At 42.2% G+C, this 19,643-nt stretch overlaps 1 protein-coding gene across 6 annotated transcripts in view; it reads left to right on the plus strand.

Annotated features, from left to right (window-relative positions):
* Positions 1 to 19,643, plus strand: part of CPVL (carboxypeptidase vitellogenic like) — a 129,033-nt gene that overhangs the window by 44,611 nt on the left and 64,779 nt on the right. For all 6 annotated transcript variants that reach the window (XM_043463316.1, XM_043463313.1, XM_043463315.1 and 3 more), the window contains 4 exons: positions 4,305 to 4,419; positions 5,401 to 5,459; positions 7,310 to 7,389; positions 12,894 to 12,960. In XM_043463316.1, coding sequence (XP_043319251.1) covers positions 4,305 to 4,419; positions 5,401 to 5,459; positions 7,310 to 7,389; positions 12,894 to 12,960 — 321 coding nt within the window. The remainder of the gene's footprint in view (positions 1 to 4,304; positions 4,420 to 5,400; positions 5,460 to 7,309; positions 7,390 to 12,893; positions 12,961 to 19,643) is intronic.

The following is a 19,643-nucleotide window of genomic DNA, read 5'->3' on the forward strand; positions in this document are numbered from 1 at the left end:
ACTCAGGTCCTGCCTGCTGCTTCTCAATTCATTGAGTTGAATGAAGTTAGTGAACACCATCTCTGTAAATAAAATTAGAAAGTCAGTTTGGACTCTCGGTGAAGGGAGCAGATTGTCACTGAGGAGGGTGGATTCCTTGTTATGTCTCTTTGGGAATATGTGGGTCGAATGGGAGAGTCCCCGGAAGGCTTAAAGAGCTTAAATATATGTATACTGTTCTGTGCTATGTTGACTCTTTGTGACCCTATAGACTATAGTTTGCCAGGCTCCTCTGTCCATGGGGATTCTCTAGAGAAGAATACTGGAGTAGGTTGCCATTTCCTCTTCCAGGAGATCTTCCCAACCCAGGGATTGAACCCAGGTCTCCCGCATTGCGGGCGGACTCTTTACTATCTGAGCCACGAGGGAAGCCCTAAATATATATATAAAACTGAGCCAGGTGGCTCAGTGGTAAAGAATCTGCCTGCCAAGCCAGGAAATGCAAGAGATGCAGATTTGATGCCTGGGTCGGGGAGATTCCCTGGAGAAGGAAATGGCAACCCACTCCATTATTCTTGCCTGGAGAATCCCCATTGACAGAGGAACCTGGCAGCCTACAGTCCATAGGGTCGGAAAGAGTTAGACATGACTTAGTGACTAAACCACCGCCACCACCCTAGGCAGTATGCTGGGAATCAGTTCAGTTCAGTTCAGTTTAGTCACTCAGTCATGTCTGACTCTTTGCAACCCCATGGACTGCAGCACGCCAGGCTTCCCTGTCCATCACCAACTCCCAGAGTCCACCCAAACTCTTGTCCATTGAGTCAGTGATGCTATCCAACCATCTCATCCTCTGTCATCCCCTTCTCCTCCTGCCTTCCATCTTTCCCACCATCAGGGTCTTTTCAAATGAGTCAGCTCTTCGCATCAGGTGGCCAAAGTATTGGAGTTTCAGCTTCAACATCAGTCCTTCCAATGAACACCCAGGACTGATCTCCTTTAGGATGGACTGGTTGGATCTCCTTGCAGTGCAAGGGACTCTTAAGAGTCTTCTCCAACACCACAGTTCAAAAGCAACAATTCTTCGGTGCTCAGCCTTCTTTGTAGTCCAACTCTCACATCCATACATGACTACTGGAAAAACCATAGTCTTGACTAGATGGACCTTTGTTGACAAAGTAATGTCTCTTTTTTCATATGCTGTCTAGGTTGGTCATAACTTTCCTTCCAAGGAGTTAGCGTCTTTTAATTTCTTGGCTGCAATCACCATCTGCAGTGATTTTGGAGCCCTCAAAAATAAATTCAGCCACTGTTTCCACTGTTTGTTTCCCCATCTAATTGCCATGAAGTGATGGGACTGGATGCCATGATCTTAGTTTTCTGAATGTTGAGCTTTAAGCCAACTTTTTCACTCTCCTCTTTCACTTTCATCAAGAGGCCCCTTTAGTTTTTCTTCACTTTCTGCCATAAGGGTGGTGTCATCTGCTTATCTGAGTTATTGATATTTCTCCTGGCAATCTTGATTCCAGCTTGTGCTTCCTCCAGCCCAGTGTTTCTCATGATGTACTCTACATATAGGTTAAATAAGCAGGGTGACAGTATACAGCCTTGACGTACTCCTTTTCCTATTTGGAACCAGTCTGTTGTTCCATGTCCAGTTCTAACTGTTGCTTCCTGATCTGCATACAGGTTTCTCAAGAGGTCGGTCAGGTGGTCTGGTATTCCCATCTGTTTCAGAGTTTTCCATAGTTTATTGTGATCCACACAGTCAAAGACTTTGGCATAGTCAATAAAGCAGAAATAGATGTTTTTCTGGAACTCTCTTGCTTTTTCTATGATCCAGCGGATGTTGGCAATTTTATCTCTGGTTCCTCTGCCTTTTCTAAAACCAGCTTGTACATCTGGAAGTTCACGATTCACGTATTGCTGAAGCCTGGCTTGGAGGATTTTGAGCATTACTTTACTAGCATGTAAGATGAGTGCAATTGTGCAGTAGTTTGAGCATCCTTTCATATTTCCTGTTTTGGGGATTGGAATGAAAACTGACCTTTTCCAGTCTTGTGGCCACTAATGAGTTTTCCAAATTTGCTGGCATATTAAGTGCAGCACTTTCACAGCATCATCTTTTAGGATTTGAAATAGCTCAACTGGAATCCCATCACCTCCACTAGCTTTATTCTAGTGATGTTTCCTAAGGCCCACTTGACTTCACATTCCAGGATGTCTGGCTCTAGGTGAGTAATCACACTATCGTGATTATCTGGGGTCATGAAGATCTTTTTTGTACAGTTCTGTGTATTCTTGCCACCTCTTCTTAGTATCTTCTGCTTCTGTTAGGTCCATACCATTTATATTCTTTATTGAGCCCAACTTTGCATGGAATGTTCCCTTGGTATCTCTAATTTTCTTGAAAAGATCTCTAGTCTTTCCCATTCTATTGTTTTCCTCTATTTCTTTGCATTGATCGCTGAGGAAGACTTTCTTTTCTCTCCTTGCTATTCTGTGGAACTCTGCATTCAAATGAGTATATCTTTCCTTTTCTCCTTTGCTTTGCACTTCCCTTCTTTTCAAAGCATTTGTAAGGCATCCTCAGACAGTCATTTTGCTTTTTTGCATTTCTTTTTCTTGGAGATGGTCTTGATCCCTGTCTCCTGTACAATGTCATGAACCTCTGTCCAGAGTTCATCAGGCACTCTGTCAAATCTAGTCCCTTAAATCTATTTGTTACTTCTACTGTATAATCATAAGGGATTTGATTTAGGTCATACCTGAATGGGTTAGTGGTTTTCCCCACTTTCTTCAATTTAAGTCTGAATTTGGCAGTAAGGAGTTCATGGTCTGAGCCACAGTCAGCTCCCAGTCTTGTTTTTGCTGACTGTATAGAGCTTCTTCATCTTTGGCTGCAAAGAATATAATCAGTCTGATTTCTGTGTTGACCATCTAGTGATGTCCATGTGTAGAGTCTTCTCTTGTGTTGTTGGAAGAGGGTGTTTGCTATGACCAGTGTGTTCTCTTGGCAAAACTCTATTAGCCTTTGCCCTACTTCATTCTGTACTCCAAGGCCAGATTTGCCTGTTACTCCAGGTGTTTCTTGACTTCCTACTTTTGCATTCCAGTCCCCTATAATGAAAGGGACATCTTTTTTTGGGTATTAGTTCTAAAAGGTCTTGTAGGTCTTCATAGAACCATTCAACTTCAGCTTCTTCAGCGTTACTGGTCGGGGCATAGACTTGGATTACCTTGATATTGAGTGGTTTGCCTTGGAAACGAACAGAGTTCATTCTGTCGTTTTTGAGATTGCATCCAAGTACTGCATTTCTGACTGTTTTGTTGACTATGATGACTACTCCATTTCTTCTAAGGGATTCCTGCCCACAGTAGTAGATATAATGGTCATATGAGTTAAATTCACCCATTCCAGTCCATTTTAGTTTGCTGATTCCTAAAAGAGTAACAGTCAATGTTCACTCTTGCCATCTCCTGTTTGACCACTTCCAATTTGCCTTGATTCATGGACCTAACATTCCAGGTTCCTATGCAATATTGCTCTTTACAGCATTGGACCTTGCTTCTATCACTAGTCACATCCACAACTGGGTGTTGTTTTTGCTTTGGCTCCACTGATCTCCAGTAGCATATTGGGCACCTACCGACCTGGGGTGTTCATCTTTCAGTGTCCTATCTTTTTGCCTTTTCATACTGTTCATGGGTTCTCAAGGCAAGAATACTGAAGTGGTTTGCCATTCCCTTCTCCAGTGGACCACATTCTGTCAGACCTCTCCACCATGACCTGTCTGTCTTGGGTGGTCCCACATGGCAAGGCTTAGTTTCATTGAGTTAGACAAGGCTGTGGTCCTGTGATCAGATTGGCTAGTTGTCTGTGATTGTGGTTTCAGTCTGTCTGCCCTCTGATGCCCTCTCTCAGCATCTACCCTCTTACTTGGGTTTCTCTTACCTTGGAAGTGGGGTATCTCTTCACAGCTGCTCCAGCAAAGCGCAGCTGCTGCTCCTTACCTTGGACATGGGGTATCTCCTCATGGCCACCGCTCCTGAGGATATACAAAGGCAAATCTTTTATTATTCCTGGGTATTCTGGCTATTGGCGAGAAAAGACTTAACTACACAAGATAGATACCAGCATGTGAAATAAATACTAATTCTAAACAAGAAATGGCAGCGCTTTACTTCTGTAGAGAGTGGTCATGGGGAAGGTTTGATGAGACTTGGTCAAGGCTGTGAAAGACAGAGGATTTAGGTGAGTTTGCTTGGGGATTTCCTGAAGCCTTAGCACTCTGTGCATTCACTGGGTTCTTTGTCCTTTCTAGATAGAGCCACAGAAAGCGCCAGTCGTCCTTTGGCTGCAAGGGGGGCCAGGAGGCTCATCCATGTTTGGTCTCTTTGTGGAACATGGACCTTACATTGTCAGAGAAAACATGACTTGTAAGTATTGCTTGGACTCTGGTTTCCCATGGAGAGTTCTTCCTTTGAACCTTATATCTGCTTTAGAAATAACTTAGTGTGAACAATGAACCCCTAGAAATAGCTTTACAGTTTCAGATTATGAAAACGTAATTTTCTGGCAGTGTCTGAAGGAAGGAGGAGCCAGCAGGGTGAGTGTCCTGACGGGGCTGCTTTCTGCCTTGAAATTTGGGTGAAAGGTTCCCTGCTTTGTTCTGCTAGTCTACTGCTGACTCAAGCAATCCAGACTTATGAAAACATTTGGCATCTATTACTGTCTGGGTGAGACCTTTTGCATGGGACAAGTGGGTGGAATTATATCCCTAATTATTCATATAACCTGAATGGCGTACAGTTCAGCCACACAAATGATCAGATATCTTGGAAACAAGGTGCTGAGGGGCACGGGAAGGAATGGAGAAGGAGCTACATCCAGCTCTAACCCAGGTTTATCTCCACCTCAGTTTTAGGGGAGAGGAGATTGTTTACTTTCCCCAAGTCAGAATTTGGAGGGTAAACCAGTTTGTGACTTGGTATACTTATGTACGCAATTCTGTTGAAGTTGTGGGTCTCTTCAGTGTTGGATGGGAGGGAAGATTCTGGAGAATCAGAGGTTAAAGAGGATTCACTCAATTGGACAGATAGGTTTATTGCATCTGTAGGTGATGGGTGTTTCTGCATGGGGCAGTTGCATGGGGTTTTGTTTCCAAAGTTCATCTTAGATGTAGACACTCTCTGGTTCCAGGAAAAGTAAAGGAGAGGAGGGGAGGAGGAAAAACAGCTGGTGTCTGTTCCTGCTGCAGGACAGTGATGCAGGGCCAGAGTGACACAGGGTCAGAGGGACACCAAGAGTTCCCCAAACTGGAGGGGAGAGTGGGAGTGTTGGGCTCCAAACCAGAGCTAGACGTTAGGTGGAATGTTTTATTAAGGACTCAGTCTCAAGCCTCTTCTCTGCTTTACTAGTGGGTGCCAGAGACTTTCCTTGGACCACTACGTTTTCCATGCTCTACGTTGATAATCCCGTGAGTACCTGGGGTTCTATGAAATGGCAGTGTTGGCCTCTCTAGTCTTTTTCTCTTTCATTAAGTACATTTATTAAGTAGAAAAACACCAGATTTTTTTCTTTTTAAAATATAATTGTCTATTTTATTTTTTAAGTAATTTTAATTTTTATTGGGCTGCTCCAGGTCTTAGTTACGGCCTAAATGGGGTCTTAGTTACGGCCTAAATGGGGTCTTAGTTACGGCCTAAATGGGGTCTTAGTTGCCGCGTGCAGGATCTCGTTCCCTGACCAGGGTTCCCACCTGGTTTCCCTGCCTTGGGAGCACTAAGTCTTAACTCTTGGAGCACCAAGGAAGCCCCTATAATTGTCTATTTAAAAAACACATTTGATTTGATTTGTCCCACCCTTCCTTCAGCGTTGAAACACGTACATTGCCACATGTGAAATAGCTAACTAATGGGAAGCTGCTGTGTAACACAGGAGCTCAATGGTGCCCTGTGACACCCTAGAGGGTGGGATGGGATACAGGCTAAGGGGGAGGTCCAAGGCGGGGGACTTATGTATACCTATGGCTGATTCATATTGTCGTATGGCAGAAGCCAACACAATAAAGCAATTACCCTCCAATTAAAAATTTTTTAAAAATTGAGATTTAATTTTTCTAATATGTACCATTATATCCAAGTTTGGGAGTTTTCCTTGCTGCTTTCTCTCCTTCCCTCATTTCTGGTCTTATGAAATGTCCTCTTCACTGAGTTATACCATCCAGGAAGGGATGACTTTCTGTCTACTGATAATATGGGTTTCTCTATAACTTGGGTTTTTTTTAATAGCATGGGAACACCTCATCTTTCAAATAGAGCTCTGATATAAAAAGTCAAAACTAGCCCCTTTCACTTATCACAGTGAGCTGAATCCCTCATCTCAGGGAGAGCAAAAGCACAATTCTCCTTGGGAAGTTTTTATGAAATCAAATCAAATAAACTGCAATATAGGAGAGTAACTTTAGGGTCAACTCCTGCAGATTGGGAGTATCTGACCTCTAATCTAACTTCTTTCACTTCTCAGATGGTTCAAAGAGAAAACAGAAAAATAGGAAGGAAAAAATCCAACATTCTTGCCCCCCATCATGTTTTGTCAGCCATCTTCTTTCCTAGTCTATAATTTCATGTTTACATTAAAGTCTAATTAAATGTCCTGTTCCCTTGGCTGTTTGGAAAAAAATAAAAAATCAAAAATATTTACAACTGATGTATATGGTGGGGGTGCATTCCTTGTACATGTTGTTGACCCAAAATAAGTAGTAGCTTTTTCTGTTGATTTACTCAGTTGTCTATGAACTTCCAGGAATAAGGAACTATTAGTTTAAAGCTAATCTTTATTTTAAAACCCCTTATCTGCTGAAGGTGAAAGGGCTTAGTGGCCATATTTATCACAAGTAAAGAAATGGGGAAAAAAACTGTGTACACACACACACAACTAGCTTTTATCTTTGGCCAATAGAGAGTTCCTTCTTAGTAGGACAGAGCAGTGCACCTTCCAGGTTTCAGAGACTTTGTCTTTTGATACTGTAGCAGGGGCCAGGAATGGTGAGCTTCTCATCCTTAAATAATCATCTGGAAGGGTCCCCACTGCAGGATCAGAGAAGAGCTTTGCACTGCCAGTTTATTTGGGCTTAGCAGAGGGAAGAGGGACATGGTGACATGCAGCATCCTTCTGTGAGCATGGATGAGTGCACAGGGGTGATGCTGAAAAGCTGAGGCCAAAGGCATGACCTTGGGAATAACGTTGATTTCCTTCCCATGTGGTGTCTCTCAGCAGGATGTGCATTTCTCTCTGTTTATACCTGCTTATTTATTTCATCTTCAGGTGGGCACAGGTTTCAGTTTTACTGACCATGTCCATGGATATGCGATAGATGAGGATGACGTGGCCCGAAACTTATACAGGTAAAAGACCCTGGCTTTCTTTTGGCCATCTTCAAACCAAATGATTTTCTATTTCAATATGAAAATTCCTCCAGTAGTAGAAGTATTATTGATTGGTCATCATAGTCCAGTTCCTGAAGATCTTGTAAGAATGCTTCTACGTGAGGAGTGCTTGCACGCACGCACACACACACACAGACATACACATACATACATGGCCTGTTTTCCATTTTGTTATGTTATAATTGATAACTGTGAAGTGGCCAGCAGACAAAGTAGCAAGAAGAACTTAAATCTTAAGGTGTAATTTTGTAAAAAATATCCTTTGAAAAACAATAGAAACAGCAGAATTATTCAACCAAATATACTTTTCCAGCCTTTCAACTAGCTGCCTGAGAGGTTTCTGCTTGCTTCCAACATTATTTATATATTGAACTTTGAATTTGCCAAGAAACAACATCTCAGATGTTTGTTTGTTTTCTTTCCCAGGAGTCCTTTTGTGGCCATCACAAAATACAGTTTTTCACTCCTGTGTTTCTCCTTCATGCCTTTTCCAAGCTGAAAGCTCAGCTTGCTAGCTAGTCTCTTACTTTTCTTTTCAGATTACAGAGTTATTCTTTTACATAAAATATTAAGGAAGATGTGAAGTTGTAAACCTGATCAAACAGTATACATATAATATCTTCCTTTCTCTTTTCTTACATTCATTATAGCTATTTTTAGTACATTTTCTTAAAGTGACCTTTCTTATTTGGTCATTTTGTTTCACAGTCTGTAAATTATTACTAGAGCCCAGGTCCTGGATTCTTTCTGATCACTAGGGCCCTCCCCCACCCCACCCCCAACCCTACGCCTTGTAATAATTTGCTGAAAGAATCCTAGTCTCCAAAAAGAGTTAACCAGCTCCTCTATGCTGCCCCTCTATTTTCACCAAACACCCCGTCTGCTAATTGGTGAGCAAACCCAACCAATCCCCAAAGTGAAAGTGAATCTAATAGGAGTCAGTGTTTTTTGATCTCTGACAAAAGCTTTCCGTTTTATTCTTCTTTCTCCCCAAGGCGATGGTTGGGAGGGGTGGGGGCAGGGAAGAGGAAAGAGGAACTTTTCAGCCTCTCTCCCAGAGATGTTTCTTCTCTGCTGCCCCAGAAAATGACATGGCTGGTGTCTGTCTTGCACACTTTCATTCGCCACATGTCCCATTATTTTAACACGGTCACTCAATCTCCAGATGAGCTGACTAGGACCCACACTTCTGCTTCCAGATCCTGTGGGTCCTTAGCCAGATCCTGGCAGGGGTCCCTCCGCTGCCACCAGCTCAAACACCTCCTTTTCCCCGCCACAGACACGGCAGTCCTTACAAGTTAACTCAAGGGCCACGTCTTCCTCATTTAGTACTGACTGAGCTCTCATTTTTCAGGTCGGAAACCTACATCCCCCATACCCTCCTCCTCCAACCCTCTTTTGGCTTAACTCCAAAAAACCCTCAGTTGTTTAACTAGCAAACACCCTGAGGGCGGAGGGTCTGTATTAAAGAAATACATCAGACCCTCTAAGCCAGAGCCTTGCACCCCTGCCCTTCCTCTTCTGGCTCTCCGGCCCCTCCCCCAGGGATGGTCAGCTTCCAGTTGACCCTCCGAATAGATATTTACTGCTGACATTTGGTTCATCTCCTCTTGCAAGACATGTAAAGAGAACCTATTTCAAAGCATCCATTGTTTATAGCTGTTTTAGTTCTTTTTGCTTCAGGCTCTTAGAACTGGAAAATAGCTAATCAAGGGTAGCGCAGAAAACTGATTTCAGCTGTTTCCTTTATGGTTTATACTATTTGTTTCCCTTTGTGACTGTACTCTTCTCCCCAGCTGTCCAGATGGGTGTTTGGAATAAGAAGGTCGCTTTGAAACCTAAAAACAGGCTACTACAGGTTTAAAGAGTAGAACTTTCTTTTTCTCCCTTTAAAAACCATCTTTCTTTTTTTCTGAAAATCCCATTCCACTTCACTATTATTAGTGCACAGCTGAGAGGAGTAGATTCCTAAAAAGACGTTTGACATTTACATTTAGGCTGCTTTTCTGTGTGTTTGGAAATGAAACTTTTTCCACAAACAAGATGTTTAGACCTTTTTTTTTTTTTTTTGCTGTGTCAGTCATGTCTGACTCTTTGCGACCCAATGGACTGTAGCCACCAGGCTCCTCTGTCCATGGAGTTCTCCATACAAGAATACTGGAATGAGAAGCCATTCCCTTCTCCAGGGGAATCTTACCAACCCAGGGATTGAGCTTGCGTGTCCTGCATTGCAAGAAGATTTTTCCCATCCGAGCCACCAGGGAAGCCCATTGCTAAATAAAAAAAACTTCATAACAATGTGACTATGAAACAGTTTTATATATTAAATTGAGAACAGCATTGAATGAAGGGTGCAGGTGAGATCATGGCCCGGCCATACTAGATGTGGAATGAATGAATACTGAGGATAGCTCCTCATCTCGTGCAAGAGAACAAAACCACTGGTATCCCTGTTGCTATGCTTCTTTCAGCCAGGCTATCAGTGACTAAAGGTATACCTTGTCTGGCTTTTGTTGGTATGGGGCTTTTGCTGAGATTATTTTCAGCTCAGTTATCCTGAATGTCTTGTATTTCTATGACCCTGACTTCACTAGAGCTGACCAGAGTCCAGAGCTGTCCTTGGATCTGTAATGTGTTACATTTGCATCTACCTTCTCTGCCCTGGGAGAAGGAAATGGCAACCCACTCCAGTAGCTTGCCTGGAAAATCGCGTGGGTGGAGGAACGTAGTAGGCTGCAGTCCATGGGGTCACAAAGAGTCGGACACGACTGAGCGACTTCACTATCTCTGTCCTGAGCCCATCTTCTCTTTAATAAAATTATCTGAGAAGTGGTTTCTCCTCATCATTCAACCTTACCTTCTGTGTTTCATCCTGTTGTCCCTTAATGTACCTTTCTGCCACTGAGTAGCCTTTGACTAAAATTCTACTTATTTGACAAGGCCTTGACACAATGCCAGCAAGGTTCCAAATGGAAAGACATGGAAGAGAGATATGCTTTGTGTGCCATATAGCTCTTGTGCCTGAATAAATGCCTTGAGTGCACGTGCACACATGCGCGCACACACACTCACACACAGACACACATGTATACTATGTATTAGGTTGATCAAAAATTTGCTCGGGTTTTTCCATAACATCTTACAGACAAACTCAAATGAACTTTTTGGCCAATCTGATATTATATGCTTTAGCCGTTGTACTTCTAAAGTTTGCAGTTTAATGTGAGGATGATTCTAGATTTTACTTTTGAATAACCCTTTACCATGTAATGGTCTAATCCTTGATGAAAACACAATTCAATGAACAAATGGCTTATATACCTCTAACTTACCAAATTTACCTTTTTCATTCCCATTTAAGAAAAACCTACTAAGGCATTTCTATGATTAGCCAAATTTTTGTTCAGATCCTACTGTAAAATTAAAATTCCATGATAACTTCCTCAATTGGGACCTTGCCTTGGAAACTTCAACTAGAGAATCCTTTTTTTTCAAGCTAGAAGTAAGCTGGGAGATTATCTCCTTCAACTAAGATTGCCAGATAAAATATAGAATGCCAGTTAAATTTGAATTTCAGATAAACAGTGAATAATTGTTTAATCTAAGTATGTCCTGTGCAATTTTGGGGACAGACTTATACTAAAATATTATTTGTTGTTTATCTGAAATTCAAATTTAGTTAGACATCTGGTATTTTATTTGCTAAATCTGGCAACCCCAACAACTTTCCAACAAATTCTTGAAGGAAATAAGTTTTAAGCTAAAGCACAAGGCTTAATTGAGATTTACTATATTAAATTGTCTATTGCCATTCCAACTAGCAGGAAGAGAGAAAGAGAAGTAATTTTTAGCCTGAAGGTTAAAGAGGCAAGGGTGGAGAATAAACTCCTATTTTTGTCTCAGCTCTAAAGGCAGCGTATTGCCAGCACAAACATGGAGGCTATGTAATGCACTTTCCAGATTTAGTTGCTACAAAGATTTCAGTTACTATAAATAATAAATAAATACACTGAAATTCTACAGTAGAGTTTAATGTTAGCTTGTTTTTTTAAAGATTTTTTTATGTGGACCATTTTTAAAGTCTTTATGAATTTGTTACAATATTGCTTCTGTTTTATGTTTTGGTTTTTTGGCTGTAAGTCATGTGGGATCCTAGGTCCCTGACCAGGGATCAAACCTTCACCCCTTGCACTGGAAGGAGAAGTCCTAACCACTGGACCATCAGAGAGGTTCCAATGCTGGAATCTTAATGGAGACTTTGAAAATTAAGTTATCGCCAGGATTGTGGTGATTGTAATGACCCAGTTTTGCCTCTGTGTAACCCTTGAACTTTCTGCTCCTGGTTTTTCAGGGCCTCCTTGCCTTTCATCTTCATTGGCTAGTTCACGGCTTTTAGTCCCTCAGCAGGATACTGGAACAAAAACCCTACCCAGCTTCTCAGGCATTGCAATCTAGGTCAAGACATTCATAAGGCTCCAGAGTTTCACAAGTTTTTGTCTCCTTTATGAAAGATTCTGTTCAAGTAGAGAATCGTTCAATAATCCACCCTTTTCTTGCTTGTTATGAAATAATTTCTTGAGCCTGTTTAAATCTATTTCAGCATACCAAAGTGGCTGTTGGCAATCTTTAGTAAATGTAGATATTTTGAGCCTGGAGGCCACTTTGCATTTACTTCCATAACTGTGGGCATTTGGTGATTTTCCTTTAGACTATAGTCATTTTAGGGGGCTTCCCAGGTGGCTTAGCAGTAAAGAATCCACCTGTGATTGTAGGAGACACAAGAGACATGGGTTCGATCCCTGGGCCAGGAAGATCCCCTGGAGTAGGAAATAGAAACCCATTCCAGTATTCTTGCCTGGAAAACTTCATGGACAGAGGAGCCTGACAGGCTACAGTCCATGGGGCTGCAAAGAGTCAAACACAGCTGAGCGACTGAACACATACACATCTAGTCAGTTTACAGTTTTTCTGTTCTTTGGTTATTAAAACACTGAAATTCTAGGGGACCCATTAGAATATAAAAATGTTCAGTGTTCCCCACAGAGAGAGGTTGGTAAGCAACTGAGGTTCCCATTACCTCACCACAAACTGAGGTTAGTGGGACTATAATGTTTGTAGAACTAACTCCACAAATTGCTAAATGATAGGTGAAAGCCTGTGGCACTTTGCCCAAGGGTCCCCTCAACAGGCAAGTGATTCAAGTTGGTAACCCAGGGATTTGGAAACCTTTCCAGAGTGTTGATGTTCACTTATATGAACTTCTGAGTATCACGGAGCAAGCCTACAAGTATTTTTCTAACCATCCACAGGGTATGGAGTGTCATACACTCATGAAACTTTGAAAACAATACCTCCAGAAGCTTATAGCATAACGGTATCTTAATTCACCTCTTGTCTAAGGGTGAAACTGGGTAGTATAGTATGATTCCATTTAATTTTTATTGTTGCTTTTCTTTTTGCAGTGCATTAGTTCAGTTTTTCGAGTTGTTTTCTGACTATAGAGACAATGACTTTTATGCCACTGGGGAGGTAAGTTGAAATCATGTTTTCTTGTGTGCTTCCAACATCATCAGGACTGGAATATATTATGACACCTGTGGTTTATTCATTTAGTGTGTACACACACATTAATATTAATTCAATCCATATAAAAAATTCTCAAATCATTCCCTACTATGTCTGAGGCTTTGGACAAGTATTAAAAATTCAGTGAGGAATAAGACATTAATTCTGCCATAAATCTGAGAGTCTAATAATAAATACAACACAGAATGAAAAGTACAATTAGGAAAGTAGCTGTAAAGACAAGTAGCTTAAGGTGAGCAAATAGCTACCTCTCAAGATGTGATCCACAGGAAAGGTCAGACAGAGGAGGCAAGAATTAAACTGGATTTTGAAGGATGAATATGGGTATATTAGTCAAGGCTCTTCTGCTTACAAGTGACAAAAACTGTATTCAAAGCGGCTTAAGTAAAACAGGGGATTGACTTGTTGGCATCAGGTATGGCTGGATCTGGGTGCTCAAATATTATCATCAGGATTTTGTGTCACATTCTCTTGATCTAATCGTTTGGCTTTGCACGTGACTGGTTTCATTCTCAGGTACGTTCTTTTCACCTGTGCCCTCGCCTCTCCAGTCCACTCCAGAGCTCTAGAGATAGCCTACAGGCTAAACTTCTCCCTCGTCAGAATTCCACCACATTTCTAAATCTCATTGTCCATTTGGAGCCCATGCCCATTCTAGGGGCCAGGGGGATGGAGTATACAGATTGGCCAGAATGGTGCCTGAGGCCCACTGCAATGCCCAGGAAGCAGCGAATCTTGAAGCCTTTACACCTGAGCCACAAGCTTGAGAATGGGAGATGAATGGTCTCCAGAGGAAGATCTGAGTGATGATACCAGAGGGAGGGCTGGAAGGATGCAAGCACAGACCACAGGTGTCCATTGTAAGGGTGTCAAAGTGGAAAACGGTCTCAGCTTTTGCAAGGGAATGACAAGTTAATGGAACTAGGATCTTCCCTCTCTTCACCTTTTTTCTCCTTTTTCTAAACTGTCTAGAAAGGATATCCTGACTGTTTAGCTTCTTACACTTAAGTCTTTTTAAAAGACTGTTACCTAGTTAGGATATTTTAGGACCTCTACCAGTTATTCCCTGCTGTTCCTTCCCTTTTAACCCATTTCAGAGGCAGCATGGGGAAGGGGGAAGGAAGTGACACCCCTGTCATTTTGGTAGCAACCTTGGAAAACAGTCAGCAGAAATCTGCTTAGAGTGTAATTCCTTGTCTTGTGAATAATGTGACAATGTTGTTAACCGTGATGTTGAACTTTTCAGCAAAGCTGCCAAATTTTCAATGAAAAACTTGACTTGTCTACTTCATGTCAGTCTGGTGGTTTCACGCGTGTAATTTCTGAATGTGTGCTGGAAAGGACAGTTTTATTTTTACATTCTCTGCTGCTAGGATGAATACTTTTAAGGAAACCTGTGCCTTCAAAGTGATGAAGGAAGATGGGAATGAGGGCGGGCAGGGACTAGGGTGGAGACGCACTTGCCAGGCAGCAGCATCTCTGTGAGAACCACGCAGGAGATGTTAAATCAGGGGCACACCTCTTTCTAGAAGGAGGAGCACTCAGTAGTGCCTGATGGTTTATTATTTGCAGAATGTGGTGTTTCTCTTTAGTTTGTTCCATCTGGTCTTCTGTTAAGGCTAGGAGGAAGAATGGAGAAGTGGAAGGAATTCTGCATTAATTATTAGGAGACCTGAGGTTCATTGCTGGCTTTGTCTCTCTCTGAATGATTCCAGACAATTTCTTTAACTTCTCTGGGCCTCTGAATTTCATCTTACAATCAGAAGGGTTGGTTTTTAAATTAGATCACTTCCAGGGATATTTTGCTTTACTGGATGTTCAACCCTAGTTACCTAGACATACCCTTAAAGCATCTGTATATAAATGCAGTTTTAACATAATACCAACCCCACCCTCCCTGTTGCCACCATCAAAAAAAAAAAATGTTGTAATAGATTTTTCAAGAAAGGGAAATCTTTTCTCTTGTGAACTCTTAATTTCTTCATACTTTCGGGAGAGGTTGAAAATAATGCTGCTAGATTTGTAAAACTGTTCTTGGAAAAGAAATGCATAAACTCAGAAATGGTTTTCTGCTTCTCATTGCAAATGTGAAAGTGTTAGTTGGTCAGTCATGTCAGACTCTTCGCGACTCTTTGGACTGTAGCCCACCAGGCTCCTCTGTCCATGAAATTCTCCAGGCAAGAATACTGGAGTAGATATCCATTCCCTTCTCCAGGGGATCTTCCCAACCCAGGGATCAAACCTGGGTCTCCCACAGGTGGATTCTTTACCATCTGAGCCACCAGGGAAGCCTATTGCAAATGTACTGGACCTAAATATCTTCCACTTTTGTGTGCTGTGAATGAGAGTAGCCTGTTGCTCTAAGCAACTTGAGCAGCTGTTCAATGCCCTGAATTTGTTGTAAAGGAGTCTGGAAGTAATAACAGTATCTTCTGTATAGGGTTGTTTTGAGCATTTAATTAGATAATCCTCCTCAAATATTTAACAGAGTGACTGGCTGTAGAGAGTACCCAACACATGATGACTATTACTACCATTCATGTTGAAAAGTTGGATTAATATATTATTGCTTCAAAGCATATGGCCTAATGCATATAAGCAGGGGCTGAGATGTTTAAAGAGCTCTGCTCACTTGTTTGTGGGGTGTGGTGTTGTCTCCCCTCTAATTTTGAAATCATCTGTAAAAGAAATTGTTCGCTTCATCAGAAGATGATGGTGGAGCTTAGCAGCTTTGGATAATAGCAAAATGTGTGTGGACCAACCGAGGGCCCTCACCCCTGCCCTGTGGACCATGGCGAGGCCACAACAAAGGGTATGGACCTGCATTTGAAGCAGTGGAGAAGGAAGAATTGCTTTGTCTCCTTCCCTTCTCTCCACTTCTGCCCGGAACACCAACTGGAATTAATTTTCTCTAAAGAGAGACAAATGTGTCTGTAAATCACCCTCCTCGAGGCATGAAAAAATGTACTTCAAAAAGAGAAACAAGCTGCATTTAATTCACATAATTAACTTTCTTCATAAGTGTTATCCTTTCTGAGCCAGTAACTATTAGTGAGATTGCTCTTTTTCATGAGGTTCAGACACTCTTTAGAATCTGCTCAAATGTACGTGGGCCCAGCTAGAAATTAAAGCAAAACAGCCCTGGTGCATGAAGGCAGGGAGGTGGCAGGAGGGAGGGGTCTGTCCACTGTCCTCTGCGCCTGTGGTTTTCAGTCCACTCATGGGAACCAGTGCTTAGGGGTGGTTGTGCCAATGGGTGGGATTGCTTGTGAATGGCATCTGAAAAAACTGAGCATTTCTCTTTGATCAGCAGGAGGGGGCTGCTTTCCTTAGAAGCAGTTTGCAACCAGGGTTTATTTGAGGCAAAACTTTGAAGCTATTTAAAAATTAGCGAGCTTAATAGGATACTTTATCTTCATTCACATGAGCAAAATCCTGCTGGGTTCAGAGAGTCTGATTTCTTCATTGAAATCATCATGGTCCAGTGGGTTCAGAGGGGCAGGATCCCAGGAGTCAAGAGCCAGGTTTGCTTAATTTGTTTCATACAATACTAGGCACAGTGTTTAATGGATGTTATAGAGTGGCTTTGAGCAAGGCATTTGCCAGATAAAATAAAAATATCGCTGACATGTCTCTTTGGCTTTTTTTGGTCTCCCTTTCATGGTTCTTCTCTCCCTGTATTGCACCCAGGCCCTGGGAACCTCCTTTCTATTCTCTTATTTTTCAGTGCCCTAACTCCCACTCTCAGCCTTCCTTTCCTTGGCTATATGGTGTGTGGTCCTAGTTCTTCCAGGCTTCCTCCATCCCATCATGATTATTCTGTTTCTGTCCCCAGTTCTGACTTGTTACCAGCTCACTGTCCATTAGAGGAAACTCGATTAAGCGCACTCCCAGCATGCTGCTGCTGCTGTTAAGTCGCTTCAGTTGTGTCCGGCTCTGTGTGATGCTGTAGACTGCAGTTCACCAGGCTCCTCTGTCCATGGGATTCTCTAGGCAAGAGTACTGAAGTGGATTGCCATGCCCTTCTCCAGGGGATCTTCCTGACCCAGGGATCGAACTCGCGTCTCCTGTATTGTTGGCAGATTCTTTATCACAGAGCCACCAGGGAAGCCTCTTCCCAGTGTACTTGTCTTTGAATAGAGGATAGAGCCTAAGCCATAGAAAGATACTTGTAATAGGGGAATTTCAAGCGCTGACACACCTGTAAAGGGGCAGGCTGGGAGAACTACCCCAGTGACAGGTTTATACTTGTTTATGAAGGCTGCACCTTTGTCTTAGCCCAGCCTTGTGATCCTTGAATTTGGTGGTTAGAAGGGGACCTTCTGGAGAAGGAAATTGCAACCCACTCCAGTATTCTTGTGAGAAATCCCAAGGACAGAGGAGCCTGGCGGGCACACAGAAGAGCTGGACACAACTGAGCGACTAAACAGCAACAAAGGGGACCTTCTAGAGTGTTTAGTCCCTTTGTTTTATTTATAGATCTTATTTGAGAATATTTATTGAGAGTGAACTTCCAGATGTTCAAGCTGGTTTTAGAAAAGGCAGAGGAACCAGAGATCAAATTGCCAACATCCATTGGATCATCGAAAAAGCAAGAGAATTCCAGAAAAACATCTATTTCTGCTTTATTGACTATGCCAAAGCCTTTGACTGTGTGGATCACAATAAACTATGGAAAATTCTGAAAGAGATGGGAATACCAGACCACCTGACCTGCCTCTTGAGAAACATATATGCAGGTCAGGAAGCAACAGTTTGAACTGGACATGGAACAACAGACTGGTTCCAAATAGGGAAGGGAGTACCTCAACGCTGTATATTGTCACCCTGCTTATTTAACTTATATGCAGAGTACATCATGAGAAACACCGGGCTGGAAGAAGCATAAACTGGAGTCAAGATTGGCGGGAGAAATATCAATAACCTCAGATATGCAGATGACACCACCCTTGTGGCAGAAAGTGAAGAGGAACTAAAAAGCCTCTTAATGAAAGTGAAAGAAGAGAGTGAAAAAGTTGGCTTAAAGCTCAACATTCAGAAAACTAAGATCATGGCATCTGATCCCATCACTTCATGGCAACTAGATGGGGAAACAGTGGAAACAGTGTCAGACTTTATTTTTTTAGGCTCCAAAATCACTGCAGATGGTGATTGCAGCCATGAAATTAAGATGCTTACTCCTTGGAAGGAAAGTTATGACCAACCTAGATAAAAAGCAGAGTTATTACTTTGCCAACAAAGGTCCATCTAGTCAAGGCTATGGTTTTTCCAGTGGTCATGTATGGATGTGAGCTAGATTGTAAAGAAAGCTGAGGGCTGAAGAATTGATGCTTTTGAACTGTGGTGTTGGAGAAGACGCTTGAGAGTCCCTTGGACTGCAAGGAGATCCAACCAGTCCATCCTAAAGGAGACCAGTCCTGGGTGTTCATTGGAAGGACTGATGCTGAGGCTGAAACTCCAATACTTTGGCCACCTGATGGGAAGAGTTGACCCACTGGAAAAGACCCTGATGCTGGGAGGGATTGGGGGCAGGAGGAGAAGGGGACGACAGAGGATGAGATGGCTGGATGGCATCACCGACTCGATGGACATGGGTTTGGGTAAACTCTGGGAGTTTGCGATGGACAGGGAGGCCTGGAGTGCTGCGATTCGTGGGGTCGCAGAGTCGGACACGACTGAGCAACTGAACTGAGTTGATTGAGAGTGGGTCATATGACAGGCATGATGCTGAGCACAGTTTCATGCAGTTCTTTATTTAATCCTCACAACTGTCTAAAGAAGCTAGTGCTGTTATTATCATACCCATTTTACAGCTGAGATAAATGAGGCTTGGAGAGGTTGCAAGCTCATCCAGCCCAGGATTAGAACCTAAGCAGCTGGACTCGAGAACCCAAGGACTGTGGTCGAGGGACAAACTCAGGATTGGAACCCCATTCATGGAGATGCTTTCTGGAGCCTGGCTGCTCTCTCCTCACAAACTGCACTGTCTCCGGAACCCACCTCTTCCCACAGAACAGATCTGTCTGTACAAGGGAGTCAAACATCCTTTCTATATTTTGTGCAGTCTCTAAGGGTTACTAACCTTATACAAACAGTAAAGAAGTTCCCAGCTTCTTGGATATTTCTGTCTTTCTGGCCAAGACTTCATTTTAATCATAAAGGCTTGGCTTTGATCATAAAGTTTTATGGAGTAAATGGAGGTTTCAAGTGATCTAAAGGCTTGAAGTCCTTGGAATGTAATTATTTCTCAAAGCTTGGAACTTGCTGAATTTTATTAGATAACATTTGAGCTGCTTTAACTCTTGAGCTCATGACAGATGTCTATTTTCAGTTATGTTCTTCTGACTTGCCAATATTTTCTTTTAGAATTGAAAATGGATTTTGAGTATTTAATGAGTTTAATATTAGAAAAGTCAAGGTTTAAGCTGCAACCTGAAGAATTGAATGGGGGCATATGGAAATGTTTGCAAATTGGGCCTCAGTCTTTTGGATAGCATATCTAAGTCAAATCAGCACATATTTACTGATTCTTTAGTTACACGGAAAAGAATACGAGTAAATCAGAAGTAATTATAAACTTTGTCTGAAGTGAGCTACCATGCTGGACCAAACAGCATGGCAACACA

Source organism: Cervus canadensis, chromosome 3 (assembly GCF_019320065.1).
Source record: "Cervus canadensis isolate Bull #8, Minnesota chromosome 3, ASM1932006v1, whole genome shotgun sequence".
Taxonomy (NCBI): Eukaryota; Metazoa; Chordata; class Mammalia; order Artiodactyla; family Cervidae; genus Cervus; species Cervus canadensis.